General features: G+C 33.3%; 1 protein-coding gene across 1 annotated transcript in view; it reads right to left on the bottom strand.

Moving 5' to 3' along the window:
• Positions 1–18,828: 18,828 nt before the first annotated feature.
• The window catches only part of LOC108731593 (uncharacterized), a 44,978-nt gene continuing 37,646 nt past the window's right edge, over positions 18,829–26,160 (bottom strand). The window contains exons 9-13 of the mRNA XM_018461979.1: positions 24,158–24,337; positions 22,364–22,511; positions 21,332–21,598; positions 20,574–20,908; positions 18,829–19,168 (exon numbers count right to left, since the gene is read on the bottom strand). Of these exons, the coding sequence (XP_018317481.1) occupies positions 18,829–19,168; positions 20,574–20,908; positions 21,332–21,598; positions 22,364–22,511; positions 24,158–24,337 (1,270 nt within the window). The remainder of the gene's footprint in view (positions 19,169–20,573; positions 20,909–21,331; positions 21,599–22,363; positions 22,512–24,157; positions 24,338–26,160) is intronic.

Genomic DNA, 26,160 nt, shown 5'->3' with positions numbered 1-26,160 from the left:
AATAAAAAATAAACTTATTGTGTGATTATTTTTTAAACTCTGTTAATCGTTCAAATGAATTATGTCTATCTTTACTAATGTAGATTTTAATCTAAGTTTTACTTTTGTCTTTTTCTATAAATTAGAAAAAGATGAAAAGTAAGCTGAGTAAGTGGTATCAAGGGTAAAATTAATTGGTAGAAATGGACAATAGCCGCTTGGCGCGATTCGATTTAAAAAAAGAGAAAAAAAGAGTGAGAAAAAAAGATAAGACAGAGAGCCATGAAAAGAAAGTATAGTCCATATTTTAAAATGACGCACAAAGTATATATACGTGGGACCTTACATGAGAAGGCTTCATCGTGCATGGTCCTGTCAACAAAAGTCTACACCCGAAGTAAAGACAACATACTTCGAACATTTATACGGAGTGCCGAAGCGATGGCGTTTAAATTATTTACGATACTTGTAATGGTCAGCATCGGTTTGACTTTATCTGAAACTTCAACTGTAAAAAGTGAGTAACCGAAATTTCTTGTGCATATAAATATTATTCATCAATTTAAGTTGTACTCGAGTAAAATATATAGTTATCTAAGAATTAATAGTTTTATTTTTTCCATTTATACAGAATTGGAAAAGATATGCATACCGAAACAAATGTATACTGACCGTTGTTACTCGTGTATTTGTAAGAGCGACGGCATCGAAGCTGAATGCACATATATATGCAATCTTGAACGGAATAAGGCTGGATTAATCTCTTGTTCAAATCTCGGTTTACTAACTCTTTTGTTCTTTTATTTATCCATTTATAGATAAGCTATTATGTAGTTTATTTGAAAGTGCAGGAAAGTACAACCGACTCTGTAACAGTGACTTTGCTTATACAGTACAAAAGTTTACAACAATATTGTTGCAACATTTCCAATGCTGCAATATTGTAATGTTGCTGCAATATTGCTAGAATGATCTGTGCTTTATAAGCGGTAACTGCCGATTCTTTTTGACAAAGGTGAATGTAACTACACGAATTTTCTCGCTTACGCGTTAATTGAGTGTAATAATTAATAGATGTTATATGTTATAAAATGATTAATTAATATGCTATATGTTATAAAAAATTACAAAATTTTTTTATATATGTTTATTTATATATGTATATATAATTTTTTACTCATGTTAGCTGTACATTTCAAATTTATTTAACAAGATGCACATTTAACTAAAATGCACATTTTGGTGTACAATTTAAAGGAATTCAATCATTAAGTAATATTTCAATTAAAAAAATTGATGGTAAAAAGATTCATTCATAAATATATAAAAACTTGAAAACTATAATTAACATTTCCGAAATTATATGTACTTTGAAACACAAAGTTAATAAAATGAACTGAGACCAATATATACGTTATGTTTGTATGTTACAGCAAAATGTGTCTATTTTTTATGGCTGTGTTTATCAAGATCTTTAATCAGCTTATTTATATCTTATTTATATCTTTGAGTCATCATGATATTTATTAAATATTTGAATCATCATGATAATATCAACATATTAATATAATATATGTACATTAATTTTATTATAAATGATTAATAAAATTAAAAGGCCTTAGAAGAAAAAATAAATATAATTTTATTTATTATTCCCTGAGAGAGAGAGAAGTGACACTGTAATTAATAAGTGACAAATATCACTTATTAATTACAGTAAATGCATAAGCTTAATGTATTTAAGTTTAATTACAAACTGTTGTATAAAATAATAATAATGTGGTAAAAATGAGAGTAATAGCGCGGTGAGTGGAAAACGACAAAGGAAATTTTCCAAAAAATGGCAATTGAGGTCACAAATTAACATAAATTTTGTATATAAAATAGAAAATAATTATCTCATTATATTTAAAAAAGTTATTACTCTCACACATGTATCTATTTCAAAATTACATTCATATTACTGAATAAAATAAAAGCTTTGTTAGGCATCAGACATCTCAACTTTAACGATAATAAATGGTTATGTAATTAATTGTTTAAATTCAAAAGCTTTTCGAGATAGCACAGTGAGTTTACAAAATATTCTTTACCTTGTTTCAGTATAAATATAACTATTTAATCGATAAATTAGAGCCCTACATCGGTTGAAGCTAAATCTTAAATGCTTAAATAATTCAATTTTGAATCACTAAATATGATATATATGTACTTGACATATATACCATACTTGTAGTCTAACAATTTGCGCGTCGAAACATTTCCGGACTAAACGCAATTAAACCACTGTAGTAATCTTGCGAATTAAATTAAATTCTAATAATTTCGATGCTCAAACAGACATCATATTTCAAAGATGTTAATATGCTGCAAAACTGTAATTAAATTTATTACTATTTAAATTTGCGGCGATAGAATTAACTATTCTTTATAATATAAAAATGTTTAAAAAGTTTCTCGTATTTCACTTTAATGTATTCGCTTTACGCATGAACAGAGTGTCGTGTTTTTTATATTACATATCTTATTTATTAATAATTTTGTTCTACATTGAAACTTAAAATCTCATTTAACCCTTAGACTTAGACGTTTTAACTTACCTTAAATGACGAAAATTAAATATCGACTGTTTTTTGAAAAGTTTCAATAAACAATTATGTACATTTTTCCAATCAACTTTTAAATTTTAAAAGATTACTTTAAACTTTATTTCTTTGTTCGCTGTCAATACAATCTATGTTTGGATCAATTGTGTAAAACTTAATATTCTTAAGAGTTTAGTAGCAGCTCTACGTGATAGCGAATTGATAATTTCTAACGAAACATTGGTTTATAAACAAATTTGCGTTTAATTTCTATGGATAAAGCATTATTTTAATAAGAAATTAAAAATATCTCTTTTAATTTTTGTTAACTTTGTTTCGCTGATTAATTCATCGATCAATATCTGTTTGCGAGATTTTTATAGGCATAAACGGCAAATACGTGCGATAATAAAATAACCCTCCGATATAAAATATCGGAATATATTGTGTAAATAGCTATGCGAACATTAAAGTCGCGATTTACGCATTCGTACGTGAATCATAGCGATAATATACAATGCATTATCAAGACACGTGTAATCTGTTTGTAAAACTTTTACTGTCCTTGGATGTACAAATGTGGTTTTGTAATAAGACAGTATTAGCTATGCGATGTTATGATTTCTCGAAGTTACAAGATACATTTCTTGATTTCTCATCAACTTTTTACCAGCTTTTTTTATTAGGTTGGACTGTACGAGGTGTTTTCTTTAAGTTTAGCACTTAGATCTCTGTTGTTTACAAAATAAAAAAAAAACTTATTTGATTCAAAGGAACAAATATATTATGATAAGAAAACAATTTTTTTTTACAAACAAAATTTTTTTGTATTTTATTAGGTTTCAAGGTAAAAAACAAACATTATGAGATTATTTTCTAAACTCTGTTTAAATGTGTGTTAATCGCGCAGGCGAGCCTTATTTTTATTTTTACTAATGTAGATTTTAATCTAAAAAGTTTTACTTATTTTTTGTATTTTTCTATAAATTAGAAAAAGATGAGGATTAATCTAATTAAGTGGAATCGAAAGTTAATTGGCAGAAGTGGTTATTAGCCACTTAGCTTGGTTCGATCTGCTATACGAGAGAAAAAAAGATAAGACGAGCCATGAAAAGAAAACACAGTTTTTAAGATTTTAAGATGACACACAAAGTATATATACGTGGGACCTTACATGAAGGCCTCATCGTGCGTGGCTCCGTCAAACGAAGTCGACATCCGAAGTAAAAACAATGTACTTCGAGCATTTATACGGAGCGATGGCGTCTAAATTATTTGCGGTACTTGTAATGATCAGCGTCATCGGTTTGACCTTACCTCATGAAACTGAATCTGATTCAAGTAAATCTGTAAAAAGTGAGTAACTGAAATTTCTTGTTCTTATAAATATTATTCATCAGTCTAAGCTGTACTAGAATAAAATATATAATTATTTAAGAATTAATAATTTTGTTTTTTCCATTTATATAGTACCACAAATATGCAGTCCTAATAAATGGTATGGTGACCGCTGTTACGTATGCTTTTGTAATTGGAACGGCATCAAAGCTGAATGCATTTTTCTGTGCAATCTTGAACGCAATAAGGCTGGATTAATCTCTCGTTCGATAAATCTTGGTTTATTAACTCTTTTACTCTTTCATTTATGCATTAGATAAGCTATCATGTAATTTGTCAGAAGATGGAACAACCAATCCTATAATAGTGAGTCTGCTAATATATAGTAAAAAAGTATACAGAAATATTGTTGCAACATTTTCAATGTTACTGCACTATTATTGGAATATTACAATGTTGCTGCATTAGTATTAGAATGATCTGTTATCTATAGACAGTAATTGCCTATTCTGACAAATGTGAACGTAACTGCATGAACTTTCTCGCTCACGCGTTAATTGAATGTATTAATTAATATATATGTTATTAATGATTAATTAATATGCTATATGTTATTTATATAACCATCACAAAGTTTGTTTGATATATATATATAATTTTTTAATCGTGTTAGTTTTAGATTTCAAATTTATTTAACATAATGCATTTAAATGCATATTATGATATATAATGTAAAAGAATCCAATTATTTAAATAATATTTCAATTAAATTGCAATAAATAGGCCGAAGGAAATAAATCAAATGCCATTTTGTAGAAAAAATTTGTCAATTTTATTTTTATTATCATATACTGTATGTAATTATTTAACAATTAAATGGCGCGATCCCATTCCGTTGCAAGCATATTTTTACCCCCTTTTTCTGTAATATTTTAATTGTTAAATAATTACATATCTTTTTCATATATGGTAATAAAATTGACAAGTTTTTCTATAAAATGGCGTTTGATTCATTTTGTTTGGCCTATTTGTTACGAAGTAATAACCATTTAGTTTTAATTTATTCTCATTGGTCACCCCATAAAATTACTCTATCGGGGTAATATATGTAAATAACAACACCAACGTCAAAGTAGCATGTTACGTGTTCATACGTGAACCGTGGCGATAATATACAATGCATTATCAAGCAATGTATCATCTGTTTACAGTAAACTTTTACTGTTGTCGGATGTGCGTAAGTAATATTTTCCAAACGCAGTGTTAGATACACTGTGATGTGTTTTCTCGAAGTCACAGTAGGTACCTACATTTCTTGATTTTACCAGCTTTTTATAATAGCTTTTTTATCAGCTTAGACAATACAAAATGTTTTTTTTTAACTTGAGTTAGAATATTTTTTAGAATATCTCTGTTGTTTTTAATGATACAAAAGAGCATTAAAAGGAAAACTTGTTTATTTCGAAATGACAAATATAAAAGGAAAACTTGTTTGTTTCAAAATGTCAAATATTATGATAGGCAAATAAATTTTTTCGCGGTTATATTTTATGAGATTTCAAAGTAAAAAGCAAACCTATTGCGAGATTATTTTCTAAACTGTTTAAACGTGCGTTAACCGTTCAGGCGAGTTTATGTCCATTTTTGCTAATGTAGATTAACTTTCCGGGAAAAAACATTTTATATATAATTATATATAATTATATAAAATTATATAAATTTATATACAATTACATATAATTATATATAATTATGGACATAGTTTATATACAATTATATATAATTATATGTAATTGTATATAAAATATGTCCATATACATATAATTTTTTCCCGCGTTTAATCTACAGTTTTTATACTTACCCGTATACGTCTTTTAAATGTCTACATAAATTATTCAATGTTTTATCGATCTTCATTATTCTGTCACATTGTCTTTTATGGTAAAATAATTCCATGTCCAATATGTACGTTCATCTTTCTTGTCTTCTTCTGTTAATTCGTTTGAATATTTCTGTACCAAGTGATTATATAAGAGGGATGATGGTCGAGTTGATTCCAAACAATGATTGCATATCGCTGGTAAATGTAGTATTTTTTTGTAATATCTACGTATCCACTGACGAACTGGGAATGTATCATAGAATGCTCCTTGTTCTGCCATTCTAACTGTTTTATATTACGGAATATCTATAATTAATTACTGAATGTATAGAAATGGTGTGAAGAAGCGTTTGCAAAAACTATTTATAAAAAGTCAAAAACATGGGTATGTGTTCTTTGACGGAATATAAATATTAATACGTATATAGTTTGAATCTGCTAAACTTTTGAATCATACAGCTCTACTCATAGGCCGGTATTCATAGTCAGTTCTTATATTCAAGATCGTCTTAAGTTCAGCCTTTAGGTGTCACGAACCAATCAAAAGACCGCATTAGCGTCTTAAGATATTACTTAAGACGGTCTTGAAATAAGAACTGACTATGAATACCGGCCATATAAGCTCTAATTACATTACTTATATAAAAAGAAATGATTAAAAATTACCTTCTTATTTTACTTTTCATAGAAATACAATTTTTGAACTGAATGTTATTAATAGTGTTATATTGGTAGTACTATACCGTTACACACAGCACCGCCCCTGATGTCATACATGAGGTGCTTTTGTAAAAATAGGATTTTGTCCTACTTAATTTTTTTATTTATTAATCTTTTAAATAAGTTATTTTTTAAATAATTAGATTCCAAATAACCGTTGCTTCCGATCGTCCACCATTTAGGAGGCAACAGCGACTCAGATTGATCTAATTTCTGCTATGAAAACTTTTAACAAGAATGTTTTTATTTTTAAAGGCTTTTAAAATTCATATTTGATGTGTAGACGCATAAAATGTATCAGTATACACATTAAAAAATTACGAATACCGAAAGAAATTATTATTGGAATTAGTAGTAATCAAAAAATCAATAATACATCAGTTTTTAGGAAAGTTACCTTGTATAATATAATAGTATAATTGATAGGACGATGGAGTTAGTGCATTTTGTAAAGAAAACGAGGCGCAGGCAATCTTCAAAATAATTTATTAAAAATGTCGCATATTCGTTATACTTCGAGTCGGTAGTCGGCAATGGTACAATTAGTAACTATATGTATGTCGCGTGAGCATGTTTCGGAGGATCAATTAAAATTTACGTCTGGCAGGTGATCGGTCGTTATTGTTCTTATTTTATCATGAATATGAATTAACTTGTGTATATATGTATCGTTATATATATGTTTATATATATAAGTAACATTGCAAATCATCGAAGTACCACGTGACACGAAATCGCTTCGGCGAGCTAAATATGAGTTTATATACCTTTATCGTGGAATGCAAATGTATTTTCATCAACGGATCGTCTAATGTTAAGATTGGATTCTGATGACGTCATATCAGTCATATGACACATTAACTTCCGTGAGAGATAGCCACTTCGTCCGTAATCATGACACGCTTATAATTCACACATAGGTCATTGCCTCCGTTGATTGATCACGCTTTGATTCAATTTAACGCGAACAATGATTGCTTATTCGATTGCACAATGACTTTACTTTTGCTTTTTGATGCAAATAAATTACTCCGCGAAGATTACAAGAAAATCGCAGACAATGGAAATAAAAATTCATTCTGTGAATTTTCTTATAGAAAAATAGAACTTTGAAATTTAAACCTTTATTTTGCGCTTGAATCCAATTTTTTAAAAAGAACTTTTTTCCTTCCAATTTTTTAATTGAAGATTGTACACTTATACATATTAAAATAATACTACAAGTGATATATTCCAACTTCACATATATTTAAAGTTGGAATTATTAAAATAAATTTATTTTTTAATCTTGTAAATTAATGTTGTTATACTATTTTTATTTTTATTACAAATTAACTATGTATATAATTTAAATTATATAATAATAAATACTAATTCTATAGCTTTTCTATTTTAAGTTACAATCGCATCATTACGTTCGCGGTTCAATTCCCGTCCAAGGTAATATTTTTCGCAATAAAATTATTAGCAGTTTTTTAGATGATTATTAACATCGTAAAATGAATATTCTTACTAAATGCTTATTAGCATCAAAAATTATTATAAATTACTTATACAATTTAATATTTAATAATACTATTCTGTGCATGAATGCGTTTTAAAACCGGAAAAACAATTCGGCGCGCAGTTTGTATAATCAAAAATGTATATAAATTCATTTTAAATAATTAAAGCATTTAAGATCCGCTTCGAAAATAAGAATTTTTTATATTTAATTAAAGCAATCATGGTTATTTACTGCGATTCGTGTCACAGTCTTCAAATAGAGCGATTACAAATGTATGACATGTGCGTTTATGCATGCGTGGCAAGATCGCGTGCGTGCGTGCGTGCGTGTGCGTGTGTGTATGTGTGTGTTGTTTGTGTGCGTGTGTTATGTTATTGTCAGATTTCTTTTTGCTGACTTTGCGCTCACCATAATTTCATATAATGACTGAGAGAAGAAATTTAACATGAATTTGCATTTACACAGAACGTATAATTACATATACGCTTCTTATAATTAGCTTAAAAATTATTCTCACATTCGACAGAATTTTTCGTTAAATACTAAAACGGCGGATAAACAAGAAAGATACTCCAAAAAGCGTACGATTTTCTGAAACATGTATTTTATCGTCTGATTGATCGTGCCTGTTGGAAATAATTTTCGTATGAAAAATCAGGATTATTAAGATCTGAATATCGATACACACAATTCAATGTTGATTTGAATACATAAATTTCATGTACAATTTACGATATTCTCTTGAATCGAGTCTAAAGAAATGAATCTCGAGGCACGATCATCAGACAGTGCAGTTTCCATCGAATGCCAAGCAATTTTGCGAGAGCGAACATGGAAAAGATTTAATTCCGCGAGCAATCTCGCTCGGAGTATAATCAAATCGCTCTACACAATTTTTTAAATGAAAACGCTTTCGCAACAAATGAGACGATCTCGTTGCTGTAAAATATATCTATAAATACATCATTATCTGTATTGAAATATAAATGATTGATGTAGCAATGACGACCGAAAAGAAAAATATCATCTGGTGTTATGTAGAATGATGATAGATGATATGAAAATTGAGTTTGTAGAAACGGTTTATGTCATTCGTCTTTGTATATAACAAAACTCTCAAGATCCGTAAAGATATTTTCGAAAATACGTTATGTGAAAGCGGAATCGATTGATTCTTTAATTTATACGCATCAATTTGCGCAATTAATCTAAATTGCGACCGAATTTTTTCAGGGCTGTATTTATACTTTTCATAGATTTAGGAGATTATCAGATAATCGTTTCACTATAGTCATTGATCATTAGTAAAGCGCGTAAGTATATTTTTTTTTACAAAATAAAAGGTGTATTATATCATATAGAATCGCGATCAGAAACAATGGCTATCTCGATACGCAAAGGCAGCATCGATATCATTTTATGCTATTAATTTTATCAATAGCAACGATTAACGTAAACGTCTGTTTTTATTTTAAAAAATGACGACGAAACGAAGTGATTACTTATTATGTACGGGATTTTTCGCAAAGTACCTAGACGCCCAAGATGGTAAGTGTCGAATCTATGCAATCACGCGAATTCTCCGTCTCGATATAATATTTCTTCATTTCTGTAATAATCTCGCAGGTAATGCACGAGATAATGCACCTCGTAACAAACACGCAACTGTCGGTTGTTTGTCTGTTGTGCAACAAAAGTGTGCCAGTTTTCTTTGCTTGACATTTTTATCCTTATTTCGTTTTGATACAGCGCTTCTCACTCGCTTATCTAATTTGAAATTGATTCCTACAGATCTTTAACAATAGGGTCTTAATTATGATGATAAAAGAGTCATTGTACTTATTCCATTATAATAATCGTCATTAGTTTTCTGGACGTTAAACAAGTGACAATGAGAAAAATGAAGAAGAAATAAACGCACAACGTAATGGTTAAAAGTTCAATATACTTCAACATATTGTATTTACTATACCAAAGTATTTATTATACCAAAGTCTTTTTCTTTTCTAATAATATACGCAAGTTATATTCATTTTACTAGATTTGAAATGTCTTAGCTCTCTTTCTGTAATTTTGTCCTATATTCTGTATAATTATTTTATTTCGCGGTTCTAGAACAACATTAAACGCCATAGAACCTTGAGGGTCACAGAAATTAAAATCGAGAGCTAATAGTATGAACGAAAGTGCGCGAAGATCTTGAAAGTACGATTTTGCTATGTAGCAACAATCGACAATTCGATCGATAGTTCGATCGTTTGTATTTTTCGTAATCGCAGTCGCGGATATGATTTTACATCGTTAATAATGACGTCCAAAAAAAGGAATCGTCTTTCTACGTAATTACTTTACTGACTTACATCTTGATCTAAAATCGCTTTAATTCGTACGATTATGCTTATTTACAATCGAAACACTAGCCGAGAGAATTGGCCGATAATCATAAATTTGTCTTACATTGACCATACCGATCATTTGTGTTTACATTTGTGTTTACATTTGTGTTTACAATCATTGATATTTACATTTAGGTGAAATGACATAGCGGTATCCCTAGAATACACACTTTAAGGGCTATCACCGTATTCGCAGAACAATTATCACCTTCGAAGATAAAGCACGTAAGTATGTGCGAGGCAGTGCGTTTCATCTGCATTTGCGTTTGAAACGTGACACGTAAACACGGCTTGCGACAAATTTGCGTTTACGGAGATTCATTTCAGAAGATCTAGTTCTCTCTGGATAATTATCGATGCGCATAGAATTTGGATTTTACGTCGAAACGTCGATTTTTAAATAATTAAAAAAAACAAATTTAAATCCATATTTGAAAAATTTCAGTTTTTAAAACACACTTCCCAAAATGAGAAGCATGATGTACCTTTTTTTAGAATCTCTCCCTCTTGTTAGAATAATATTATTACTATCAATTTTACGTAAATATTTTTATAAATTTACTATATTTAAAAAAATAAAAAGCATTTTTCAAACTTTAAACATAATCTTTGTAAAAAATTCTATCAGATAAACATAACATATAATACATGACATTTTAAAGTCTAATATTTCGTACGCAATAATCCAATAAGAGATATTCGTTATTTTAAAAACAGTGTATTTTATAAACAAATCCAGTTTATATAAAAAATATTAAAATCTAGCCGTTGCATTGATCTACGCTCGTATTTTTTTTAAATTTGTGATTTGTTAAAACTGAATTTACATTGTTTCTAAAATAAATAATTAAATCTATATGGCGACATAGAATTAACTTTGTTCCATAACACATTTAAAAAGTATCTCATATTTCTCTCTCTCTCTCTCTCTCTCTCTCTCTCTCTCTCTCTCTCTCACTTTGGCGCGATGGTTGCTTTATACATGAGTGTCGCTTCTTCAGGCTACGCGTTTCATTTAGTCATAATTTTGTTCTACATTAAAATCTTATTTAATCCTTAGACTTAGACCGAAGTTTCATCCTGTTTCAAATGACGAGGATTAAACATCGACTACCTTTTGCAAAGTTTCAATAAGTAATTGCTCATCCTCTCTCGAATCGATTCTTGAATTTTAAAGGATTACTTTAAACTTTTATTTCTTCGTTCGCTGTTAATAAAGACTAAGTTTAAATAAATTATATGAAATTAATTACTCTCGAGAGTTCAGTAGCAGCTTCACATGATTTTACATTGAGATATATCGACAATGAATTAACAATTTCTAACGAAATATCATTTTATCGATAAATTCGCGTAATCTTCAATCGATAGCGGTATTTTAGAAAAATTAGGAATGTCTAAATTTATTGATTTTGTTTCGCTGATTAATACAACGCTTGTATGCGTCTTTATATGTGTAAATGGCAATTATGTGTGTCGCAATAATAAAATCACTCTATTAGGGTAATAAATAGCAATGCGATCAATATCGCAATTTACGCGTTCATACCGTTTCGATAATATACAATATATTATCAAGAAATGTGTCACCTGTCCGCAGTAAACTTTTACTGTCCTCGGATGTGCAAACGCGGTTTTCGAAGGCAGTATTAGGTACACGATAACATATTTTTTCAAAGTCGTTGTTTCTCGTTCGCGCCCAACGAAGCACTATTAGAAAAATTTCATCATCGTTTCCATAAAATTTAAATCGTTATGAAATTTTTATGCACGCGCGCACACACACACACACACACACACACACACACACACAACGTTTTTTATTAGCGCTGCAAAGACGAAATAAGTAAAATGCGTGTCATTGAAATAAATTTTTCTTTCGTGTTGCTGTTTTAAAATGTAACGATTTTGCAATTACAAGATGTCAAAGAGTATTATTACCTTTAAAAGGAGGTCACCGCTTGCGTTTGCAGAACAATTATTTTTTCACTACTTTTATCTTCTCTCTCGGTGAATTAATTCCATTTTCATAAATGGATGGTGATGAATTCTATTCGTGCGTGCAATTATTCAGGGTGAAGTTAATTATATGTGCTATTAGAATTCCGTGAATTTATTTGCTCGTGTCAGGAACGATTAATGTAATTAAAAGGAAACCTTCAATGACCTATTTTTGGAAAAATTTCTCTCTGGGCCGTGGAACACAACATCAACGGAGTTAGCGTATCTGGGTCATGGCTTTAAAGCCGATATCGTTGCACCGGGGCGCAATCATGACTTTAAATTATGAATTAAGACATTATTGTAGATTGTATAAAATAGAGATCGAGAGAATTTTATTTTTCTCTTAACTTCAAGTTGTGAAGTTATTTAAATCATATAAACATATTAATTTTAATATCTTTTATAAACGTAATATTTCTTTTTATTTCGGAAATTCATTATCGTAAATATTGATTGATTTACAATTATCGTCGCAAAAAAAATTTTAAGCATGGCAGTGTAGTTTTGATAACAGAAATAAGTGATATAAATAATCAGTCTTTGATTCTCCGCTCTTTATTCAGTCGTGTCCATTAGAATTTTGATATTTGTACCTGAGACGTTTTTACTTAGTTGTGGGTGGCGATTAAACAGTATCTTTGGCAGGCCGATTAAACAGTATCTTTGGTCCCAAGTAAATTAAACATTTAGAGATAATTAATATAATATTCTGATATATATGTATATCGTGACACGAGCAAAGACCTTTTCTATTTGTAGGAAAATATTTATTTTTTATAGTTGTATTTTATGACATCGCTTTTTTTGCTTGACGTTTTTAATAAAATTTTTTTTAAACGTATTACAATTCATATTTCAACATAGCCATCTAGTTACTTTCAATCATTTCATAAATGAAACGACAGAAAATTACAATACAAATATACAGATATAAAAACGAAACAGGAAATGAAGCTGTGACCTCCTTTCCGAAAAATTGATATTATTTGTATTACTTCTTTGTTCAATTTTCGATTAAATACGAGATAGTTAACTAAACATATGCTTGCGTGATGTGTGTTGCATCGCATGCGTGTATCTCATTGTCTGACTAATACGTAACGTTATCACTTAAAACGTACCGTGATAAATCTTCCCGCAGAACGTCGGCAGATACGGCACTTCCGTATGTAACGCACGCGTTTCCAGTGATCGTAGAACAAGGATAAGATGAAATTCGCTCTATCGAGAACGTATTAGAGCCAGTATGATGTATTACATTGGCGATTGTCTTCATTTCTGCGAGCTTAAAAGCATTATACCGTGCACCTCAAATCGCTTTGTTTCGTATCTGTTGGTTATACGCGTTAATTATTGTTGCATGTATACTCGCAAATAGCGAGAGTATAGTTGGCGGTATTTCCGGTTAGCTGATGATATCAGCACGCGATATCAGCATGCTGCGTTAATTTCTCTTCGTTAATTCTTCTTAAACTTTCGTCATCCTTCGCTCTATTTCGGATGCACTCTGTTTCGACAGAATTCTACAGTAATTTTTTTGAAATTCTACGCTTGTCGAGTAGTAAAGCGGCAAGATGCGAACTTCCGCTCGCAATATTAATATATTCATGTAATGTACAAAAAAAGCCATTGACAACTCAGTAAACATCAACTAAAAGTAACATAATATTAATAACAATTATAATTATAATAATTATATATATATAATAATTATAATAAATATATTTTACATTCAACAATATAAATATAATATAACACATGTGTTACATAACAATTATATTGTTGAATGTAAAATTGTAACATTTATGTTATGTCATTTTTAGTTGATAGGATATTTATATTTACTGGGAATATTGTTTATGACTAAAAAGGAATTATTTATTTTACACACACATCTTTGCTTATATCATTTAAAAATATTTTTAATCAAAAATTTAAAAGGATTTCTCATTTTGTTATAAGTATTTTTTTCGAAAACTGACTAGTTTTTATATCTCACTGGTTAATAAGAAGTAATGGCTCCTGCGAGACACTTGCAAACTTTATTACTACAGATAACACGCAGGCCATATAACGCTGAAAGTTTTACGAGTCGAAGCTGTAAATGCCCAAAGTTTTATCGCTTAACATTGTGACATAACGGGCAAGTAAAAATATAATTAAAATAGGTAGATTCGATAAAATGGGTTGCAGCTTCCATTCATTCACACACCTCGGGGAATCTAGAACTGCTTAAACAGTACTTCTCATGCGACTACATTTACAGTTTTCTTAGCGTGAAAATCGTATCCTGAGAATCGCAATTTTATCTTTACTAATTAATACAGGCGAAATATATGACGATATCGTTATGTCGCTCTCTGAAATCGCTGATTAAAATTCAACGCTCGAATGATAATGGCAGTCGTAAATTCGTAAGAAAAGTGCAGTTTAATTTAATATAATTGAAACGAAAATACGTACATATACTCGGCAGTTGAATCATGCGAGCGGAAGTACACATATCATTATTCGATACAAATAGATAAATAATCGATTATGTACAAGTATGAACAAGGTGTACAAGCCGCGGCGGTGACGTCGGTGTGCTCGCATGCGTGCTTAAGGTGGCCTTCGAGGTAAAAAACCACATTCGGCTACCCGTTTTGCTCTATCTCGCTAAACTTTCGCGTGCTCCGCTCTCATGCTATCATCATTGCGGCAACGCGTTACGTTGAAAATATAGCGAGAGAAAGAAAATTGCCCCTCGAAGGGTTGACATGGATAGAGATTTTTAAGTAAGAAATTGGACACCATACGTTTAATCCGCCATATTTTACAGGACCTGCTTAAAATAGAATCAGATAGACTATGCATAAGATACACTGTTAAAAATATTATGAAATTTAATGTACTTTTAAGTTACACAAGTTGAATTTAATTTCATGACATTATATTAAATTTAATGTATCTGTAACTGAAAAGTATATTTGTGTACATGTATATGAAATTTGATGTGTTTTCGTAAAATTTTAAGAAGTTTAATGTACTTTATAATGTACTTTCAAAATATTTAAAATACTTTAAAGTAATTTATAAATAAAGTATACTTAAAGAGTATGTTTCATTAATAAATTATCCTTTTTTACTTTTAATTACTTCAATGTACTTTTAATGTATAATACTTTTATTAATTAATGTAATTTAATATAAATTTTCATAAAATTTTATGTGGATTTACATGAAATTTAATGCACACGTTTATTACATTTAAAACTACTGTAACTTAATTTTCAGTTAAATCATTCATAAATTTTCAATTACCTGCTTAATCACATGTTACTTAAATTTATTAAAAAATTTCTAACATAGAATAAGGTATTCATGCATCTCATTCTATGCATCTATTTCATTCTATCTTAAGCAAAGCCTGAAAAATATGGCGGATTAATTAAAAGGTGTCTAAACGATGTCCAATCCTCTTATTAAGGATCTCTAGACACGGGTGTTCAACAGCGCTTCGGAGTAGACGCCGTTCGCCCGGCGTAACAATAATGTCGGAGCACAGCTCCGAGGAAAACAGCATTTATATATTATCACATAATTTCAGGCTACTGAAGTCTACATATTATCCACCTCCCCCCCTTCGAGGTGGTGTCGCTAATGAATAATTAAGTCGCCTAAAGTCGGCTATCGTTTTAAACTTGGTCAGTATATCTCTAGCTGAAACTTTTCCTCGTCGGCCAAGGCTGCGTCTCAACGTGAGCTCGCTGCGATAACGCTGTATTTTCACAATCAGGACATATATTTCCGATCGATAACTCAGAACTCTCGTAGAATTTAAAAGGAGCTACGACAGTGTCTCGCGCCATGCTTAGCGCCGAGACACTACCGTGTCTCCAGATCAAGATTTCTTCGCTTACTCGGCCAATTGGGTGAGCGAAATTTTCTTCCTTTTCATCACACGAATTACTTTATCCATCACACTCGTAGTTTAAGTTGCAACTTCATACTTCATACCATCACTTGCTCACGTCGAAATGAAACCTGAGCGCAATGCAGACGTCTGAAAGAAGTCTGCGGCCATGATACGAAAAGGAAATTCTTGCAATTCCCGTATCGTTGTGTTCGGTATCTTACCGCATTTTTTTTTAACGAAATAATAACAGTTAGCGCAATAATTAAAACGGTCTATAGAAAACTGATCGGAGTCTATGAACAATACCGAACACATGTAATTGCAATACATTTATATGACGCATGTAAATGTAATTATTCGAAACTTTTATTCGCTGTTGGCGAGGTATAATCGACTACTTTTGGCAGTAAACGATAAGTGGTAACGTTGAAGTTTTTTTGCGTCACCACGGCCGCAATATAGTATACGTCACATTGCGTTGAATATTTAACACCTCTCTCGATCGACATCTTGATTTATTATCTAGTAACGTTGCGACGATTTGACACGCGACGTGCGCGTCAACCATTCTGAATTATCTATTTTTTACAGACAATGTCGTGTGAGTATGTCACGCGCGACCAGAAGAAAAGAAAAGTATGGAGCACGAGACGAGACAGGAGGAGTTCGCCTCGGCTCTAAAATTGCTTGTCTACTCTTATTCTCAAGGAGACCTAACGCTTTTAGTACTAACACGTTGCGCGCGACGCTCGATGTCTCGGATTTCCGAACGAGGCGTGTTTAATCGAGACGTGTCAATCGGACCGACGTGGCGCCTTGGCAAATTAACGTCGTCGATGCGAAAATTCGTTCTGCTACAATCACTCGAGCGTTATCTCGATAACGTTCGCGAGACATGTTATGTGTAATATCAAATATAAATACTTTGTGTATCTGTTAATTGGAAAAAAGTGGCTCTATGTAAGACGATTTTATCATCTAAGTGATGTTAGTGTAAATGAGATAAGGTGATACTTAAGGCCAGTTTCATCAACATCTGTTAATTATCGTCTTTAATAGAATCAGAGGTACATCGAACTTAACCGTTAAAACGCGGTTGAAGTCAACGCGATGTTGATGAAACTGGCTTATAATAATTTGCTATAATTCGCTAACAACGCATCATCGATCTGCTAAGCTTCCCCCGTCGCATCATTTACTTTATAGCGTTCTCGGCATTGCGTCAAAATGTGGCAATCCCATATACTACATAATCTTTCAGCTGCACTAATCGTCGAAGTTCAATCAAGGCGCAGCGTCGTTCGATCGTCACTAAGCCGTTCTATCGTAATAGCGACATACTACTAGGATTTTATTACTTATTGTCCTCGTTAAAGTAGTTCCACTTTAGTTTCTGTGCGACCTACATTACACGGTACTCTCTTTCTCTCTCTCTCTCTCTCTCTCTCTCTAACTTTTTTCTCCTCATTTGAGATGATTTTCGGGCAGCTCGACGGGGAATCATTAAAACTTTCTCGTGGATCCGGGATGGGACGTGTAACGGTACTTCGAGAAGTAATAATGCTTCTCGCGCGAGAATAATAAGATCTTACACGCGAAGATAACGAAAGTATCAGAACTCGGGAACTTCCGGAACCCGCCGGTTATCGCGGCAGTGATTATTTCGATGTCTGCGAAGATGAATCGAGGTCTCGATGGAGAACTCGATCGCGCGTCTGCTGCGTGGTGTCTTGATTTCACGCGGCTGTTAAAAATTGACAATCGAAAACAAGTATCTCAGATACGTTAAAACTTTTTTTATTTAAAAAGTTACAAAACGATTCAGTCTTTTAAAATGAGAAAATTCCACTGGCAGTATATTGTTAGAAATTTTATTTAAAAAATAGATGTAGACGACTGTGTGTGCGAATTGTGACGTACTGACCAATGAAAAGTTATACGTCATAAACATTACATCACACCGCCGGATTAATCCGCCGTTACACGTTTTACTTCGCGCTGTTTTGTGCTCCGACGTAGACATCACCGAACTTATAATCCTAAGCACGTTCCAATCGCTGCTTTACAATTCACGACGTCCCCTGTAATCAGATCGCCCGATTCTCCATCAACTCACTCGTCATTATTCTCTGAATTTAAAACGAGACCTGCCTCCCAAGAACAACCGGGAACGAAAGCGTTCGTTCGGCAAAAAAAAAAAAAAAAATAGCGTTCTCCCACTCGCCCGAGTCATCGAGCATCGAACGCGTTTTCTGATCATAGATGAGCTCAGGTTTATCCAGCTAACGTCCCAAATCTCTTGCACGCGACAGTTCTGCGCGTTACGCGGAGGCAGTTCCGCGGATCCTCCGGTGACAGCCGGCCCGGCGACTTCTTCAGGAGAGTAAAGCCGAGCAGAGTCTGACCGCTGATCTATAGAGGACCGCCGGAACCCGTACCGACGACGACGTGGACGACGGCGATCGTCACACAGTGGTGACCCGGTCGACCTCGACGTAACGCACAGAACTGTCGCTGTGTCAGCATATCACTTCCTTGCCGTCGATTATCGCCGTCTCGGAGGAGATGCTCTTCAGACGGTGCTGGGATATCGAGCGGCGACCGCGCCGTCGGCAGGCCCGCCAGATGATGAAGCAAATGACACCGAGGACTGTGATTACAAAGAGCGCGCCCAGAGCCAGTTGCAACGGCGGCAGCTGCAGCAGTACGGAACAATGCGTCAGGGCCTCGTCGTAGCCGGACGGACAATGGGACACTCCGTCGCACCACAGCGAGGCGTTTATGCAGGCGTCCAATTCCGGGCACCGTTGCTCACAGTCCCGTGACATTTGTAGACCCGCCGTTGACGTCACCGACGGTCTGCGGGTCAAACGGAGGATCGATAGAGTTATATTGTTCCAGACTGCGTAACGACGTGATTCTCATCGTCGCGCGATTCCCGTTCGCTTAATCGAGGACAGGTCATCGGATGTTAATTAAGATGTTTCCAGAGAGACTTCGAGTATAGCGCTCGAACAATTGTAGTATCACAGTGCTATTGTATTTTCATGCGGCTCTGATAGACTATTATGTAAATCAGAAAGCGCATGAAGTGTCTCCCGATAAACTCAGATTGATTTATTAAAAATAGAAAGATTGCAATTAAACGCCATTATTCTTGTCAACGTATTATTCTTTAGAAACATCTATCATAATTTTCACTTATCTTTATTCTGAATAGTTTATATAATGGATAAATAAGAGCCCTATAAGGTCGAAGCTAGATCTTAAAATGCTTTAAATAATTCAATCTTGAATCACTAAATATGATATATATGTACTTGACATATATACCACAATTGTAGTCTAACGAACTGTGCACCGAAATATTTTCGGCTTCGGTAGTCTAATGGCTCTGGACGCTCGTACGGAATACAAGAGATCCGGGTTCGACTCCCGGCCGAGGTAATATTTTTCGCAATAAGTTTAATTACAGTTTTTCAGCATATTAATATCTTTATATGATGACTGATTGAGCATCGAAATTATTAGAATTTAATTTAATTCGCGAAATTTACTATAGTGGTTTAATTGTGTTTAGTCCGGAAATATTTCGATGCATAGTTCGTTAGACTACAATTGTGGTATATATGTTAAGTACATATATATTATATTTAGTGATTTAAGATTGAAGAATTATTTAAAGCATTTTAAGATCTAGCTTCGACCGTATAGGACTCTTATTTATCGGTTATGTCTCTCACGTACGCGGTCTGAAAAACGATATTATAGTTTATATAATGCTTTGCAAAACTTTTAATATTACTTTATTGTATATTTTTCCTCAGAAAGTTTGAATTATCAATTATCAAGAACATTTGTAGCAAACTAAACGTTGTAAAACTTTAGCTATACATTTTGTATATAGTGAGTTAGCAGGAGATCTTTGTAACTTTCTGGCAGAGATACAGATACACCGTGCGAATCTATTAAGACAATCTTCGTTTCTACGAGATTAATTATTCCGTGCAAGAGATTGCGAAAGTTATAGATAAATTACGGCGAAGTTTAATGAAGGATTCTTTTTTTTCCTTTTCGGGAGGAGGTCGCGTTTATAAAGACTCTATTAATTAGGTATATGGTCTTTACCGTGCTCGCTATCATCTTTGTTCACTTCCAATAATATTCATAATTGACATAATACTCGCGATCCATATAGATATCAGAGTCTTTATTTTATTCTTTCAATCTTCGATATTTTATCTATAGAAATTTTTATTATTACCTTCTGGTGAGCTCGAGCCACGTCACAGTATAGGAAGCTGGTTCTTTGATGATGAATTCCACGGCGATAGTCCTGATTGGATCCTGTCCCGGCGCGAGAATCATCGCGTTGCTGCTGACAGCCCAACCGTCGCTAAATACCTCCACCACATGATGACTCGAGTCAGCAGGTGGTTTCGGGCATACCGACACGTGTATCGCGCCGCCTGTGTACACGATGATGCGATTCTTGGTCGCGCACTTCGTGCTATTCGATACAATTATTCCATCCATTTTCACGTATAAATACTGTCCCGGACCAGGATCAATTAGCCACGGCTGGTTCTCGCAATTTTTCTGACGAGGATAAAGAAAAGCATTGAGATGAAACATGACATATATAAATATTTGCACACTTAACCATTAAAATTATAATTAAAGTTATTTTAAGCATTATTTTAAGCCTTAAAGATCCAGCTTCGACCGTTATAGGCATTGAATTTCTAATTCTTATAATTAAAGTATTTCTTATTTATTATTTTGTTTTGATGTTTTTAACAAACTGAAATCGCATTTTTGAAGAGCGTGTTAAAATTATAATTAATTATATTTTAATATTTCTAAGCATAACTTAAAACTAAACGATGTTGATTTATTAATTTTTTTTTCCATGTATTGAGAAAATGCAGGATTTCTGCGAGTATAATTTATCTCTTCATATTTTTTTAAGGTTAATTAATAAAAATTAATTTAAACAACATTAAAGCTTATCTTGTTTACCTCGTCATCATCGACTGGTGGCGTATATTTAATTTCACCGGACGGCCCCCTGACTCTACGTTTCTGCATGCAAGGCATCGTCTTGACGAAGTCCCAGGTGCCCTCGAAGAAGAGATTGTTGTAATCATCCAAGGGGTCCATAGATAGAACGGTGAAATGTACCTCGGCAATATTAGAGGTAGATTTGATATTGATGGGTAACGATCGATTCGAACAGAGACAATCTCGTTGGATGGGCGGCGCATTTGGCCAGGGTAAATCAAACACCTGTAAACAGATAGTAGACAGATGCTTCTAACCGTCTTTATCCTCAATATACTCATAATTTATTATTTTTTTATCAATATGTTCGTTTCATCGCTGAAGAAACTATTTCAGATAAATGTTATTATTTCAGGCGATCCCGTTACTATTTTTGAAAAATGCTTTGCAATTATTAAATGAAAATGCTTTGGACACTCGTAAAAACAAAATCTCGAATTGATATCTCTTGTTGAATTACGATTGCAAAACCGTATTTCATCTATCTCATCTAAGTTATTAAATACTGAGTTAATAAGACAAATCGTGATATACGTCTGACAATGAGTCTGATTCATGTCGGTATTGACTACTTAGAAACTTTGAAGCCTGACGGTTTACTCCGGTTTACCGTGTTTGGATTCGGAGATTGCTGATACTTGCTATCGCAAAGCCACCGTTAATTACTCGATCAAAGCCACCTGTTAGTACTTCTATGTAACTTCTATTGTATCTCTAAGTTTATCTCTGATAACTTTCCAACTTGTACTTTCCAAGATGATTCGTTCCAAGATAATTCGTAACTTACAAAAGACTATTGTTTAAAATGTTCTATATAGCGATTCCTCTTTTTTTCAAGTTGAAGTAATGTGTACAAAACCGTACACAACAATTCAAACAAATCAATAATTTTATGATACAACGATAGTAAAATTTAATTTTCGCACGAGAGCTCGTACAATAGGTTTTGCATGAAACTAATTGCAATTACAAGAAGTTTCAATTACGCACCTTAACCGAGAAGTTCTCTGAGTCAACACAGAGCAGCCTATTGAAATCAGAGTTACCAACGCTGCGGCAGGTGCGATTCCCATTGAGGAGCTTGTTGAACCTCAGCTTCACCACCTCGTCGTGTTCTCCTTCGAAGCGGTACACGCAGCTGCAAAATCAGTTCTGGCCTGCACTTTCAGTATTTAATCGAATCTACATGCCTCGCCAACCAGGCAAAGGAGCTGGTTCAGTGATCGATACTGCAGGAAGATTACGAGGAGCATCGAAGGTTGGACGCTCGTTAATCGGAAAGCGACCAAAGTGATTCTAGGGGTGGATCATGGCAACGTACAACCACCATTACCGTATTCCTGGTCTCTTTTAGGATATCGCGGTTGGATTATCTTGCCTATTCCTGCTTTTCATTACTTGGATTGAAAATGAATTTCTTGGTAAATGCAAATAGCATTAAAAAGACCAAATAAAATCAATTTTATTGTCAACATACATAGAAGTGATTTAATAGCTCAGTGAATAAATGTTATTGGGATAAAACTTTCAGTTTAGAAAACTCAGTTGTGAATTTACGTTCTGCAGTATAATAGTAGATTTTTTAATGTAAATGATTTACCGCATTTCTAAAGCATTATGTAAGAAAATAATAAGTTAGAAAAAAAACATAGTTTGTGTAATATCAAACGATATAACAGAAATTTTGATTTGCTAGCAAGAAGACTTCGGTTTAACGGCGTGAAGTTCGTTTTGTGGTTGTCGTAAAGCCACGGTCCAACTGATATTTTATCGAGATTGTGGAAGATTCGATCCTGCGAATAGTAATAAAAGAACGCGCGGCTTTATCGTCAAAGACGGGGTGTAATATAGTTCGTTCCATAGCTGCATTGCATGCTCCGTGCCTCACTACACACATCTCCGTAAGACGCATTTGAGCGACGTATAGTAAAAATTTCACAAGATTTCAAGATTTGAAAAATAATATAGATCGCGATAAATTTATTATAGGAAACACAGGGTGAATCACCAGAAATAGAATTGTAAATTGCATCTTACGTATCTTTTATATCCTTAAATATAAAAAAAATATTTAAGTCTTTTAATTCTGATAATATTCCATAATATTGATTTAATATTCGTAATTTAAAACTTTTGACCATTAATTTACATATGTAAGTCTTTTATAACAAGAGTAGCTAATACGAATAATAAAACTTGGACTTTTGATTAGGCAATGCACATCATGTACGTTTCTAATCATCATTTAGCGTGTGGCATTTGCGATTTTAATCTTATCTTCAGTTTCGTAATATGTCAGTCGTCGATCATGAAAGGAAGATATGGAAGAATAATACATTTTATGACAAACCGATCTACGACACAATGCGGTTTGTTAATAGTAGATCTGTTAATAATAGGCTGCCACGAATTGACGAATGATAACGAATTAACGATATCATAATAGCATCATTATATCGTTGCATTAGCTTTCATGACGGTATTCCGAACCAATACGATTTTATCATAGACGATAAATATCTAACTGTCACTATAACGCTGTATCGGCGAATGAATTAATCACAGATAAATAATATCGTATCAATAAAGAAGCTATTACACAATCGTATTATAAATTTCATAATAAATTTCAAGAGATCCACGTACTTGGCAATTACCGAAATTAATCGATGAAAATCTTGTACAACAACGCATATTTTCGATAAGCAAATTCAAGGAAGTGTTTCTCCTTACTTGAAGACATCTCTAATTTGCTATTGTAACAGCAAATACAGCCGTTCTTACCTTATGTTCTTCGATCCTCCACGACCATATAAGAATATGTCGCGCGGTCCTTGGAATTTACGATCTGAGTAATGGTCTCGAGTCCGACTGTAGAAAATGCGGGAACACGGACCGCTGCCGTAAGGGTCGCCATCCTGGTGAAGATCGACGAATTCGAACAGGGCGCGGAAGTTTACAGGTCTGGAAAAAATCGTATCAAACTAATGAATTTATATTAAAATAAAAATTTAAAAAAAGTAAATTTGTTAAATTAAATCAGATGTATAAAAAAAATATGTTCTATATCTGAGCGTAGTCAAAAGATTTTGTTTAAGGAGGGCCAAATATTGAAATCTTTAAACTCGGAGGGAGAAAAAAGTAGTCAAATACTAAATAGTATGGATTATTGAATTTGTTTTTATATTATTATTTTTAATTAATTACTAGCAAGTAAATCACAAAATTACACATATAATTTACTAATTTACCTTATTTTCTCTTGAAATTGTAAACTGATTTTTAAAACTGGGAAAACTTAAATTTATAACACTAGCTGTCTTGCCTCTTGATTCTCAGGAAATCTTTTTATAACTTTCACCTTCAATTCTTTCTTCTTTTCAAAATTAATTTCTTGTGAATACTCGTTAAGCGTAATTCGTAAATGTGTAATATTTTTGTAATTATTTTTATTCTTCAAGATTTAGGGGAGCCACGTCCCCATGCCTCTCATCTCCTTAGCTACGCCCATGTATCCTATGTATTCATGAGATTAATTCGCGAAATAAAAACACAAATAAGAGAAGAATAATCGATAAATCTTTTTCTTCATTATCGTAATGATAACGCGACGTCTCCAACCTCGTCGAACGACAAATTAAACCTGAGAATGATAATAAATCTCATGCGGGAATGTATGTATTAACGTGACAATAACAGCGCACGAGAAAGGGTTAATAGGCGCCGCTGTCCGGAGCGGGTTCGGTGCACTGATGAAGATCGACGAACCCCAGCGGATTGTGAAAGACGGCGGGCCTTGAAGAGAGACGTTGCACCGGCGCGGCGGTTGCGGGGATGTTATTAAACCGGCTCGAGTTTATTATAAAGCGCCGTGCGCCGTGCGCCGGTAGGCTTTACCTCGCGCGGAAAGGATTAACTAGACCGTGCGATGCATCCGCATTGCACGTCACTCACCGTCGGCTATCACGCCCGAACACGCCGTATCCACACATCGATAGACACGTGCGAGAGGGGAAAAAAGACTTAGAAAGGGAAGAGGACGATGACATGGAGATACTCTCGTCAGACATGGCATGATAAACGGATGTAACGCGTGCGAAATGTGAATCGGAGTGTGTCACCGCTATGGAAAAACCAACTCTCAATTATTCATCGGCAAACGCCGATCTGAATCTTTGTTCGCGTTGAAGGATCGTCGGAATTATCGTGCGCGAGCACGACGGAAAACAACAGGGAGCGATGCGAATATCCCGCCGATTAACGCCACAAAGACCGATGTAATCGCGATTTAATTACCATTCAACAGAGGTGAACATTTTTACGATGTGTATACGCGCGAATATTGCGCTTAATCTGATTTTTAATAGCAATTCCGTTAATATTGAATCAGTTTTTAGATTGTCACTTTTACACTCTCCCCACTTTGTAAATTAATTATCTGCAAAAACTTTCAATGGAGCATACAAAGCATGCTATTTCATTATATTTAGATTAACATTCATGAATGGATACAACGCGTTACGCGATGTGGTGCGCGCAGGACGAATTGGTACGCAAATACGGGCGCACCTGAAATTTTTCACGAAATCTGCTTCTTCGTGTTATTAAAATTCACATTTTCTCATGCGCGACACGCGAGTTCATTTAAATAATTTTTATATTTGTAGAGCAACGAATCAAGAGATAAATGTAACACCTTTCGCACGGTTGGGAAGAGGAGAAGGAGGAATAAAAGAAGATGGAGAGATGGAAGGAAAGAGCTGCGTATAAAATTAAGCAAATGGGAT

The sequence above is a fragment of the Mycetomoellerius zeteki genome, unplaced genomic scaffold (assembly GCF_001594055.1).
Source record: "Mycetomoellerius zeteki isolate Tzet28-1 unplaced genomic scaffold, Tzet1.0 scaffold135, whole genome shotgun sequence".
Taxonomy (NCBI): domain Eukaryota; kingdom Metazoa; phylum Arthropoda; class Insecta; order Hymenoptera; family Formicidae; genus Mycetomoellerius; species Mycetomoellerius zeteki.
The sequence above is the reverse complement of the archived record's forward strand: the minus strand, read 5'-3'. Positions and strand labels throughout refer to the sequence as shown.